At 39.6% G+C, this 12,650-nt stretch overlaps 1 protein-coding gene across 9 annotated transcripts in view; it reads left to right on the top strand.

Moving 5' to 3' along the window:
• Nucleotides 1–10,577, top strand: part of RBM39 (RNA binding motif protein 39) — a 31,241-nt gene extending 20,664 nt beyond the window's left edge. For 8 of the 9 annotated variants that reach the window (XM_042800773.1, XM_032992929.2, XM_032992928.2 and 5 more), the window contains 5 exons: nucleotides 5,104–5,136; nucleotides 6,274–6,349; nucleotides 6,510–6,615; nucleotides 9,411–9,489; nucleotides 9,580–10,577. In XM_042800773.1, the coding sequence (XP_042656707.1) occupies nucleotides 5,104–5,136; nucleotides 6,274–6,349; nucleotides 6,510–6,615; nucleotides 9,411–9,489; nucleotides 9,580–9,680 (395 nt within the window). In that variant the 3' untranslated portion in view covers nucleotides 9,681–10,577. Of the gene's footprint in view, nucleotides 1–1,284; nucleotides 1,409–5,103; nucleotides 5,137–6,273; nucleotides 6,350–6,509; nucleotides 6,616–9,410; nucleotides 9,490–9,579 lie in introns of those variants that run through there. The other variant, XR_004407038.2, reaches the window with a different exon arrangement.
• The last annotated feature ends 2,073 nt before the right edge of the window (nucleotides 10,578–12,650 follow it).

Raw genomic sequence — 12,650 nt, 5'->3', positions numbered from 1 at the left:
TATGGGGAACATGGCAACCAAGACTACAGTAGCATTAGGTTGATACAGTGTATGTCCTCGTGAGGAAGGACACTATGTCAGGCAACTTGTGTGTTGCTTGGAATTGGCTGTAGTTCATGTGTTCAGCAAGTGTGTATGTTGAAGTGTTACTGAGACTTTATGTTGTTGTGAGAGCAAATGAGGCTGAGGATATATTGCTGCTGCTAGTTTGTAGCTGGCCTAAGCAACAAACTGTTCAAGAGAGCTTCAGAAATAGAGCAATGACTAACTCCCTGCAGCAGATGAGGAATTTACAGAGTGGTATTTTTTCTTTTTATTTTTCTATTACTACAAAAACAAAGGGCATGAAATTGTCACAGTGGTAGAAAAGCCTTGAATGTCACAAATAACTAGATGCTGGAATGTGTGAGAAATGTCAGGAAATCAGCAAAGAATAGGTGGCCTTGATTGGTTTGTCTTCCAGCAGGCTTTGTGACTGAGGTGATTCAGACTTGAGATACACCTGAATCATGCTACTGAAGTTCAGTTTTGAGAAGAGCATACGTGTGAAACTATAGACAATTGCTAAAAGAATATAATAGGATGTCTCTATAGATACACCCCTGGAAGGAAAAGGAACTGGCTAGTGAAAGAAAAATGTGAATTGAGGAATAGGGTTTTTTTCTTATTTGAGATGATGATGATGAAAAAGATACAGTGGGAAGGAAAAAGCGTATCAAAAGCGTATCTAGTCCAGAAAGAGAAGCAAAGGTAAATGACATTTAAATTAGGTCATGTTTAATGTAGGTGATAGCGGTGTGACAGTTGTGCTTGGAAACAGGTGTAGTCAAAGAGAAATGAGAGAAATATTTGTTTCTAAATACCAGTTTTTTCCCCACCCCGTATTTGAAACAAGTCAAACTCCCCACATCAGAAACATGGCCAGAAATGTCTGACAGCTGAACTGTTAGGATAGCATGGACTCAGTGTGAGACAACATGGCTGTGGAGAAATAAATGATAAGGCTGAATACAGGTTTTTGAAGAATGTGCATGTTTAATAACCGTAGAAATAAAAGTGGTAGGAGTAGCATTGTTTATTCCACTTGTATTGTACAAAAGGAATAATGCAGACATATGCAATTTAAGTAACTTTGGAAAAAGATAAAGCTCTTTACTACTGTAGAGTCATGAGCTATCCCCAGAGTGAGATTTGGTTATGGATTAAAGATCTCTTTACTCTTGTTAGAGAAAATTACTACCGGGAATTATGTCATTATGGGAGACTTTAACTTCCCTGATACAGATTGGAGAAGAATTGCTAGTAATAATGGTGGGGCCCAGATATTCCTGGATGTGATATCCGACAAATTTCTTCATCAAACACTCATTGACTCATGAAGAGGGGATGCTATTTTAAACTCAATTTGGTAAGTAATGAAGACATTATGGGTGAGAATAGAAATGTCCATTGACTTGAGGGATCTTTTAGTTGCTCAAGTTTAAGTGGAAGGATAAACAAAACAGGTCTGAAACCAAGGCTTCTGATTTCAAAAGCAGTGATTGAAGAAACAAGGCAATCGTCATCTGTTCTAAGCAGCTTGGGTCTTTGAACAGGCAGGATGCAAGTTTCTTCAGCTCCACATTGCTGATGCTATATTGGATCTGTATTCTGCAGAAAGAAGAAACAGTCCTGTTTAGAAATGGGCTCCACACTGACCTAGGTGATTAACTACCTCAAAAGAAATAGAAGATAAGCACAGACCCTATGATGAATAGGAAAAAGGACTGATAACAAAACAGTATTTTCAATTTGGAAAATAGATAAAATGAGAATTAACTTGACAACAGTCAGATTGAATTAGAACTTGTAAGACAAAACATAGATGAAGATTTACCAGCTCTTGAAGAGGAAATAAGGAAGTGGGGCTGAGGTTGAATGCAAAATTACCCCAAAGATGTTTCAAAATAATCTCATTGCCTCCGTTTGTAGTGGGGACAGCGGTCCAAATCTTTAATTTGGGGACGGTAAGATAGGACTATGGATTTCAAAAAAGAAAATAGGTACTAAATATTTTAAGTCTGTGGTACAGTATATATAGCTGGAACATCTAATTCTAAATTACATGCACTTGAAGGAAGATCTGGATGGTTTCCAGTCCTGTTACTCTGACTTCACTTGGCTCCTTCAGAAGTTGTACTAAAGATGGGTAAACTGGAGAAGTTAAAATGTAACACACTTTCAGAGAAACTACATTTAAAGATGAACAATCTTTGATAAAACTAACTTTCTTAGATAGAGGAGCAATAGTAGAACTCTTCTCTCTGAACTTTTGACTTGTGAAATGGATAAGTACAGAAGTACAAGATGTGTAAAGAAGCTGGCTCAGGACGAGGAATTTTTTTCAGGTGAAAGCAGGGAAGGTTAGAGGCCGTTGTTGAAGCCAAAGTTCAGGTGTTGAGCTGATCTTGTTTAATATTTACACAAATAACATTAGTCAACAAGAGTAGGAGTAAGGCGAGTAAATACAGAGGTGCTGTCAATAAGGGATTCTTGGGGTGTTGTACGTAGTTCACCTGTTCACGATTGAAACAAATTCTAGTTATATAGCCTGGGAGTTTAGCAGTGAAAGATAGGCAAGGAGGAGGAAAATACTTAAATACTCTACTTCATCAGTGAGTGAATATGAACTGTCAGCATGATGCATTTTTGAAAGGGCAGCTGTGTTCCTAGAAGTAGCATATCTGAGCATGAGATGTAACACATTTATGAAGAGTTCTGGTCACCCATGTTAAAGATGGTTTGAATCAAACTAAAATAGAGAAGCTAAAGAATTTGTTTTATGGAAGGCCTGAGAACTTGGATGCTATTCTCATGCAGAAAATTCAAGCAGGAAAAAATTGAATCTAAGCAGTTGCAGCTGTGTACTTTTCTGTTCTCCAGTAAATTCCATCTGGAAATCCAAAACTTAAAATAACCATGAGGCTATAGAACATACTTCTAATGCTTTGTGGGACAAAACATCCCTTACTTTTGGGAAGGAACTATACATTCATGAAAAAGATTGAGATAATGTGCTGCAGAGGGATGAATAGGTGTTATCATTCAGTACTTCTATTTGATCTTCTGTTCTTCTGTTGTAAATAATTACTTAGAAAACTGGGGAGTACTTGACAGGCTTTTGTTTAATTCAAGCTAGCTACGTTTCAGAATAAATATGCAACTTCGTTTTGTCTTAAGATAAAAAATGCTTTGATAGATATTTCTGTATTTCTGCTTTCTCTGTACTAAGCATATACTACTTAACCATGTTAAACCCGCTACTCTTGTAGGTTGTATGTAGAGAACGTAGTGAAAAAGTTACTTTGATCGTAACTTGACAAATGTATTAATTGTTTTCACATATTATTTAAAACTGCATGTAGGGAAGAATAAGAGTTGACAGGGAAGACTGACAGTGAATTCCTAAATTCTCAGTGAATTTAGAAGTGAGAGGAGAGGACGATTCTTTGCTCATGAGCACCAGGAAAATTCAGTTAGTTCATGCAGGATTTGGTGGATGGGGGTCGTGTTTCAGAGGCGTTAGGTAATTAACGTATGAAACTTGTTGTCACAAGATACTGTGAGTTGATCTTCTGTGTTTAAAACAGAGTTGACTCTTGGCCCTAGAGAGAATTTGAACTGGTGATTTGTGTAGATTTGCACATTTGACGGAGGTGACCTGGAGCATTTGGCTGTAGAGCCTCAGGCTGAATGATAACTTGGTGAATTCAGCTGTACATGATGTATATGTGCAGTTGTGTCAGAATTGCAGAGGGAGAAGCGTCTGTCTCTGTCCCTGGAGAGATTTAGGAGATTTGGAGGTTTACTTTTTTTTTTAACACATTTATTTACAAAAAACCTGTGTAGTAATTAGTTATAGATTTGGCCAAATCTGTGCAAGTTTCTGCAGGGAATACAGGCTAAGACAGTCCTTCCCTGCTAATGGTATTTCTCACTCTATGGAGCTGATGATTTCTTTGTATTCAGATCCAGATGGAAGACATGCTAATATAGCCAATTCTTGTTATAGCTCAGCCTTCAGAGCTTGCTCCTGCAATCTTTTATTTTTCACTACAGTTCCCAGTATGTGTTTGCCTACAGAAGTCACTTGAAAGCACTTGAAGACTTTCTTCAGGGCTCTCACTGCTGAATACTTAGAGAAAAAAAATTCATTCCTGTTGGTCCCCCCGTGTTGTGGAGGAGAGGTTATTAGAAGGGGAAAAAGTATGTTTGATACCTGGTATCTTCAAGCTTCCAGGCTAACTTGGGATCCATTGCTTCACTGCTGTCTAAACAAATGATTTAAGATGACTGTTAACTTTATTCTAACTCCTTGTGTTTGTGTGACTTAAATTCAAACGTGAAAGGCTTATGCTTATGTTTCTTGCATTCTGATGTTGGTTTAAAGATGTCAAGTATTGGAGTCATATACTTGGAAATGGTTAGAAAGTCTGCATTTGTATGTTCCTGTTACTTCAGATTGGGACAACTATATGTTATTAAACAAGTAATGAGTGTTTTCTTGGAAAATGTTCTGAACGTTTGAAAATGTTTTGAATTTGGAAAAATAGCAAAGTGACTTTTGTCATTCTGACACAAAAAGAGAATAGGTGAAATCACCTTATTCTACTTGAAATTAAATTGGATAACTGCTTTCAGAATGTCACATTTGGATAACACTGCTTTCTGTTAGTAAAGGTGTCAAACTTCTAATGCCTGTAAGAATTGCTGTAATTATTTTCTCATGGAACAAAATAATGTCTCACAAAGAGTTCAAGCACAGCAAAGGCAAAGTGGAAATGATGCAGTGAATTTAAGGACATGGTCATGTCTTTCCTTTTAAGGTATTGTTTCTCTTTGAAATATGCTTACCTTTGTGGAATCTCTATCAAGTACAGAATATTCCAGCTGAGAAGCTGAAATTAGTGTAACTACTCACAACTAGAGAGGAACAGTGAGAGTGGGTTGAGGTACTTGAACAAGCTCTTAACCACAAATATACAAGCTAAACAGCCTGGCTGGCAGGTAATGTTACAGTAATGTTGACAAGCATACTAATTAACTTCGTATATTTTTTTTTAGATTTGCAAACGAGACTATCTCAGCAGAATGAAGGTAAACTTGCATTTGATATAACTTGTCACCAGCAGGTTTTGTTGCAAATATCTATAAGTGAAATGCATCTGGTGTAGGGTTTGACAACAGCCTGAGAAAGGAAATCGTATTATTATCTGTAGGAATCATACTGTGTATTGATTATAGACTGAAAATTAACAGAATATATGTTAAACACTTCGCCTTTTCTTTGTAGCATTTTCTCAGTGCTGGTAACATTGTCCTGCCATATGTTAGTCCTAGAAAACGTGTAAGCTTGTGTGTGTTTGTGGGTTCAGGTGCAGTTGGGTGTGGGGTTTTTTCCTGCCTTAGAGGTAGGGACTAGAGTCGTCATTTGAGAATCAGGAGTTCGGGGTTATTGCCGCTGAGTTTAGTCATTGTCTTACTCTGACTGCATAACCCTTAATGTCTGTGCATGTAGAGAGAATGTCGCTGTTATTTCAGTTAAACTAACAGAAGCTTGCAGCCTATATGACAGTGCTTATCTTTAATAAGGTGTACTGTGATGATGAGCAAAAATAAATGGCAAGTGATGATTTCATAGTTACTGGGAATGAGTCTAAGTCTATTCTACAGTTAAAACGTTTATAATTTCAGTTGTCAGTTATTTCTTATGTTACGTGTTTCCAAGAGACAAAAGTACAGATACGCATTTTTGAAAGATAATTCAACATGCTTAAAATAGATTTTTGTCACTTCCTGTGAAGTCAGATGGGGTGGTGCCGCTCCATCCTATGCTGCTGCTTGGCTTCCATGAGGAGAAAAAAATTAAAAGGTGCTGCTGGCATACAACTGGGGCAGAATTTTTAGATGCATGTGAAGATGTATGTATCTGCATTTAAATGTTTGGATAGTCAATCTGCCAAAACCAATGTATGGGGTTATCTTTTTACTTTTCAGCTTCAGCTGTAGTTCACCTGTGCAATTTTCTCTATCAATCAATTTAAATTTTATCTATAATAGATGGTGTGTAATCACAAGTTTTGCTTTCCTGCCTTCAAGTTTTTGTTTAGTTAGAACTGTTGCTCTTAATGCTGAATATGGGGATTTTAAAGAATATATAGAAGATACTAACTTAAATTGGAGCAATGCATAGTGGGTTCTTAGCTTTGTTACTGCTTTTTTCTATTACAACAGTTCTGGCTGCAGCTGCTTCTGTACAACCACTTGCAACACAGTGCTTCCAGCTTTCCAACATGTTTAATCCTCAGACGTAAGTGATTTATCTTTGGCTGTTTCTGTTTGGCATTTATTGAGTTTAACATCTGGGAAAAGGAATCAGTGTTGCAGAAGTTTTTTTGATGGGTTTCAGGATCGATTTTGTCTTAAGTGATAACGATTCCATTTCTGTCCTGTTCTTCCCCTCCCTACAGTGAAGAAGAAGCTGGCTGGGATACAGAAATTAAGGATGATGTGATTGAGGAATGTAACAAACATGGAGGAGTTATCCACATCTATGTAGACAAAAACTCAGCTCAGGTATGCCTGGTTCCAAGAAGACACAGAGCAAGTTTTAGGAGTTTTGTTCTTTTATAGTGTATAGAGGGAGCATTACGAATACTACTGGCTTTTTTCCCAAACCAAATCTAAATTTCTTGAAGTTACTTCACAGTTTCTGCAGAATGTAGGTGGTTCCCTCCTGTTTCAAGTCATTGTGTGTAACTTGAACACAGGTATGAGAGCAGTTTTCTGGTGCTGCAGTCCGCTCTTACAGATTTATATGGCTGAAGTTCCTGTGGAAATACAGGCTGAAGAGTAGTGACCTCTTCAGTTCTGGCATTTGGCTTTTCCTTTAAGCTATGCATTTCCCAAAAGCTGGAGACTGGCAGTTTCTTCTGTTTCTAGAGAGTACAGGCTTTAGCACAAAGGACACCCCGCTCCAGCAGATTTGAGATGTGCAGGTAAATGTGTGCCTAATTGCATGCTTGGAAACAGTTGTGTTCACTGGTAATGCTGAAGTCTTTTAGTGGACAGTAGGAGCACCTGGATTTATAACAGGAAGGAGAAGAAAAAGGGCTACTGATACAGGCTTAATTACAGGTTAATAATGCCTGTCTGAGGGACCCTCAGCCTGCATCTTAAAACGGCTAATACATTTTTCTTCTGTATTCACTTTGTTTACACAATCCCCAGACTGGTTGCCTCTTCCCCCGTATTTCAGCTCTTAGTGTGGAAGGTCTGTAAAAAGATCTGGCATTCTTGAACGTGTTTTGCATAGAATTCACAGCGTAAACTGAAGTACAGTTTTCAGATGCTCTCATAGTCAGATTAATTTCTAACCACCAGACCCTGGAAGTGGCCTGTTCGTTATGTTGTTGTGCGAGGCTGAAATCTACACTATTGCCACTGTCAGTATTGTTTACATGGGATTATTCTGCCCTGGTAATGCATTTAGCAGTCACAAACCTTTGTTGTTATTGTGCTGCTTCTACACAAGAGTCTTGTCACCCTTTCACAGGGTTTACTGAGATGTTAGATTGGAGATGAACTGCAGTCTAATACATAAAACAACATGCTCTTTTCTGGTATTTTTTAATCTTTAAGGTCACTGCTGTGTTGGACTGCTGGGCTGATGGGAGGTAGAAGCCTTTTCTACAGTATATTAGTGTGTTACTGTTTTAGAGGAAACAGTATCCACATGGGGGGAAAAAAAAAAAAAAAAAAAAACAAACAAAACACAAACCCCAACAACAAAAAATAACACAAACTACTAGAACACCACCCTTCCCAAAAACACAGCAGCCCACAACATACACCTCACATAAGTTCTGAGCACATAGAGCTGCAAATCTGGTTCACATTAGCAAGTGGATTTAAAAGAAAAAACTACAGCTACTATATCATGAGTTAGCTGTTTGTCATGTGAAATCAATTTTGTCACAGTAGCACAGCAATGACCCAGATACAAAATACTCCCTGATACTTAAAAATACTGTATTTGAACATAAGTTTCCACTGTGCTATTCCGTTTTCCAGGCTTAGATTCTGGTCACGTTATCTTTTAAGTGTTGTCATTTCCCCTCTTTTTAGGGTTCTTTCCCAGACAGCCAGACTTCCCACACTAAGGGCTGTCAGTAACCAGCCGTGAAGATGTGATTTGTTGTGGGTGAAAAGATTGCAGTCTCAACTGAACATGTGGTCTAATGTATCACACCAGTCTACACTGTGGTGTGTTAAGGAAAACTAAAGCTTTATGTTTCTGTATCTCATTTCATGGTTTAAGCAGCTTGGATGCCTATGCAGGGGGAGGCTGAGAACAGAACTGTGTGTGTTAATTACTTAGTATCTTAAGCATCAGCCCCTGATCTCAAGTTCCTCCCCCTCCCTGAGAAGGAATGACTTAGATCACAGTGGGAAGAACTACTACAGGCTGGCAAAGTCTGCTAAAGGGAAGGCTGGGTTCTGTTTCTTAATATATTTTTTTCCCTGTAAAATTTGATTCAGCTAGAATCTGATCTGGTTCAAGAATTACTGGTGGTATTCTGTTTTTAAGTAGGCAGCCAGAACAATGCATGCACCTTACTGTGGGTGTCTGTATGTCTTGCAGTTGTTGAATGTGAATATTGCAGTACTCTTAATTTGCAGATAGAAAACTTCAGGTATCTGGCAAAGTTAAAAGGTCAGTCTAATTCACATTAGATACGGCTCTTCTTGTCCTGCTGTGATGGGGTGTTTTCCCTTTGTCTCCCTTTGTTCAATAAAGACAGACAGATGCTGAAGTTCATGTAGGGTAATTTTTACAGTACCAGTCTTGCTTGAAATGCTGGACATCCCTCCTGCCCAGGAGAATGGGGAGTACTTAACCCCTTTGAAAACAAGACTGAACTTGCATATCTAGTTAAGCATTTGTGGTTTAAGTTGGGGGTTTGCAGAACTTTATGGCTAGCCTGCAGGAGAGGTAGCCAAACTTCCTGTACTTTTCTGTTTTGCATGAGATTGGTAATGAGGAGCCAATAGATACTCTCCTTGCAGGGTGGTTATGAGCAAGTAAGCAATCGGTTACTTGTTGATTTCAAACCAACCTCACGTTTGGTCTGTTTTGCAAATCCTATTTAGAAAAGTTTCATGCCAGGATAACTGTTACAGTATGATAATTCATGTCAGTATAAAAACTGTCATACTACGTTTGCTCATGCTTGTTCTGCATTATTGGTTAATACCAGTAGGAACATAGGCAGGTTTGAGTCACAGCCATGCCAAGGAAGTGTCTTGAAAATAGGTGATGTGGGAAGTTTCTCAAGCTTCTAATGGACTGTAACACTCTTGTATTACAGGGCAATGTGTATGTCAAATGTCCTTCCATTGCTGCTGCCATTGCAGCTGTAAATGCATTGCATGGGAGGTGGTTTGCAGGTGAGTGGATTTTGTGTAGACTTACATTTAGTCACTAATTACAGAAATGACCGAATACTGATTTTATTTATTTTTAAATCTTCTGATTAGGTAAAATGATTACAGCAGCATATGTACCTCTTCCAACATATCATAGCCTTTTTCCAGATTCTATGACTGCAACCCAACTACTGGTTCCTGTTCGACGATGAAGATGGATTTAGTCAGTTTTGTACATAGTTATTTTTTGGAGGAAGATTGAGTTATCTTTTATTTAGATAAAACTAAAGGAAAGGATTTAATGTCACTTTGTGTACACTTCCTGCTACCTTTAAAAATAAAATGAAGTAAGCAGAAATGCAGTGTGTTCATTCTCCCTAACTAGCATTTCCACTGTATACAAAGCTGTTGACTTCTTGTTCTGCCTTGTAATTCTTGTACATTTACTAAGGTGATCTGTAGGAACTGAGAAGTAGCTCATAGAAAACAAGTTCTCTGTAAAAGGCAGATGAAACATGATGACATTTTTAATGTTTCACAAGCCTTTCTTTTAACGCAGCAATTACATTTTACATTTCACTAAATGTAGGTGATCTGCTAAAGGTTAATACCGGAGATAGACTTTATGAAGGGGCATATTTAGTGTTTTGTATAAATGGAAAATTCAAAAGGCTACTGAAAGCTGACTCTAGACAGCCACTCAGCTTGCTTTGTGCTGAATAGCTGGTAAGAATAGAAGGATTGAAGGGTTTTATTTCTTGATGGTAACTTTTGAGTAATGTATCTGTAAAAGTTTCTTTGTAAATACTGTGTGAGGTGTGTGTAAGTTTCCAAACAAAACCATCTCTGCATTTCCACGTAAGTTTCTATGTATGCAGTGTGGCACAGTTGAAGGATCTCAGCCAAGTCTGAAAATTGGTAGGAAATACAGAAACATGTTTTGTTCTGGTTGCGTATAATCTTTGCTCTTTTTAAGCTCTGTGAGCTCTGAAATATATTTTTGGGTTACTTCAGTGTGTTTGACAAGACAGCTTGATATTTCTATCAAAGACTTTCATATTGCAACAATCTTTGTAAGAACCACTCAAATAAAATTCTCTTAAAAAGGCCTTCATGAAGCTTTATTTCTCTGCTCTCATGTGACTTTTAACAAGTGTGTGCTGAAGACTGGAAGTGAATGATGGGTGTGCTTTGAAATGGTAGATGTTTGGAATACCACTCCTCCAGGAAAAAATGCAGGAGCTGGTTCTTGCTGCTGTGAACCCTGTGTGTACTGCAGTTGTGGTTGTTAAGGACCTGTGGGTTTTCTCAGTGCCCACGTGGATGGCGCTTTCTCAGTGGTGTCTCTTTCTCAGGCCTGCTGCGGATTCATTTTAGAGGTAACTTCCCCCCTGCCCATTTCTACCCCCATCTTTCACAAATGTCTGTGAACTGGGGGGTGTAGGAGTACTTTATGTTGTCTGCCAGTCTGGTTTCTGTAGGGAAGCCTGCCCAAGTTGACTGCCTTCTTGGTGCCCTGTCCCACCTCCCTGTCATTTGTAACCACGGGCTCATAAAAGCTGTTTGACAAAGGGGTAGAGAGTGTGTTCTATCCACGTGGGTGAAAATAGGCTAGGCAGAGATGGTGCCAGTGCTCCGAGACAAAATGTGGTGACCTCATCTCCAGCCTCTGGGGTGTAGGCAGCTGTGCCTGAGCTGTGGCATCTACTGTTGGCAATCCAGGAGGGGAGCTGGGGGGTAGTACAAAGGCAAAGGTGGGGAGGAGCCAGGATTACACTACAGGAGGGTGGCTTAGAGGTATGTGACACAGCTGAAGAAAGCCAAGCAAAGCTGCTCTAGTTTTACTTGACATATTTTTAGTTGCCATTTTTAATCCACCAGTGCCAGTTTAAATAAAACATGATCTGTTCCAGAGCAGCTGTGCTGCTTGACTTGCTTGTCAGTGGCACAGTTTCTCAGGCTACTGAGCTGTGTGACAGCAGACAGCAGGGTTTTAGTGTCATGTTTGTTTCTCCCTTGAAAACTGGGAAAACTCCACTTGTACTAGGAAAAAGTTGTATAGGTGCTGGTTCAGGTGCTTTAAACAGAAATAAAGGAGAAGGAAAGATAAACCTTGTTTCAAAAGGCAAATACCAGGAAATTGCAACACTAAACTAAACATTCCATAGTTCAGCTGCAGGCAGTGCCACTGAGGCTGCTGAAGGGCAGGGAGTAACCCCCTGTTCTCCCTGGGAGGCATTTGGCACCTTCTAGCCCCACTTGGGAAAAGACTGTTCCTGGTAGCATAGTTCCTACACCTGGAGCCCCCTTACCTTGCCAAGGGAATGAAAAAAGCCACTGCAGGTTCCTATTGCTGGAGGCAGCCACAAGCACTGCTTCTGTCCTTCCCTTCTCTGGCAGGGCTGTACAGCAGACTGCCCCTCACCAAGGGTGTAAAACTGCCCTCTCAGAGCTGTGGAAAGCTGTGCTGCTCACACAATAATTTGCTAGTAACTAGTCAGTAACAGCTGAGGGGAGAGCTTTAGGAAAGGCAGTACTCAAGGCCTGTCAAGGAGGTTGCATTTCCCATGTCTGGTGTCAAAGTCATCCTTGTGGCTCATCACAAAGTACCTTTACCTGTTAGACAGCAGGAGTTTTTCATTTTCCATCAATTTAACAATTTCCAGCCCAACAGCATAGCTGTACCTGTTCTGTGCAGTTCCCTGACTGCTTCTTGCACCCACATGCTGCCAGGCTGGCTGAAAGTGCCTGAGCTGCTGTCGTTTGCCCTCAACTGCAGATGGACTTGCCCAAATCCTGAGGTCCCTTACTCCATGAGGGTGTTTGCCCCGTATCTCCAGTTTCTCTGGAACTGAGAAGTAGGGCCAGCTTCAATCCACCTATTTTTGCAGGAGGAGATTTGACAGCCACAGACTAACTCTCCTAGACTTGGGAATACACAAATGCAGTGGAGCAGCTCTGCATCAACGCAGAAAGAATGTGAGTTGCCCAGGTCCCAAAGGGAGAAATGTGTGCTGTACTTGGGCCTGTCAAATAGGAACTTTAAGGTAGAACAAAGGATTATTAGTTCTCATTGTCATGGGTGTAAGACATGGGAAGAAAGTAGAAATTTGGTAAAATGTATATTTACAATCAACAGAGCAGGGAGGATGGTGCTTCACCCTTTCATGAAGAGCTCTCGC

This window comes from Tyto alba, unplaced genomic scaffold (genome assembly GCF_018691265.1).
Source record: "Tyto alba isolate M040663 unplaced genomic scaffold, T.alba_DEE_v4.0 Super-Scaffold_33, whole genome shotgun sequence".
NCBI lineage: Eukaryota > Metazoa > Chordata > Aves > Strigiformes > Tytonidae > Tyto > Tyto alba.
The sequence above is the reverse complement of the archived record's forward strand: the minus strand, read 5'-3'. Positions and strand labels throughout refer to the sequence as shown.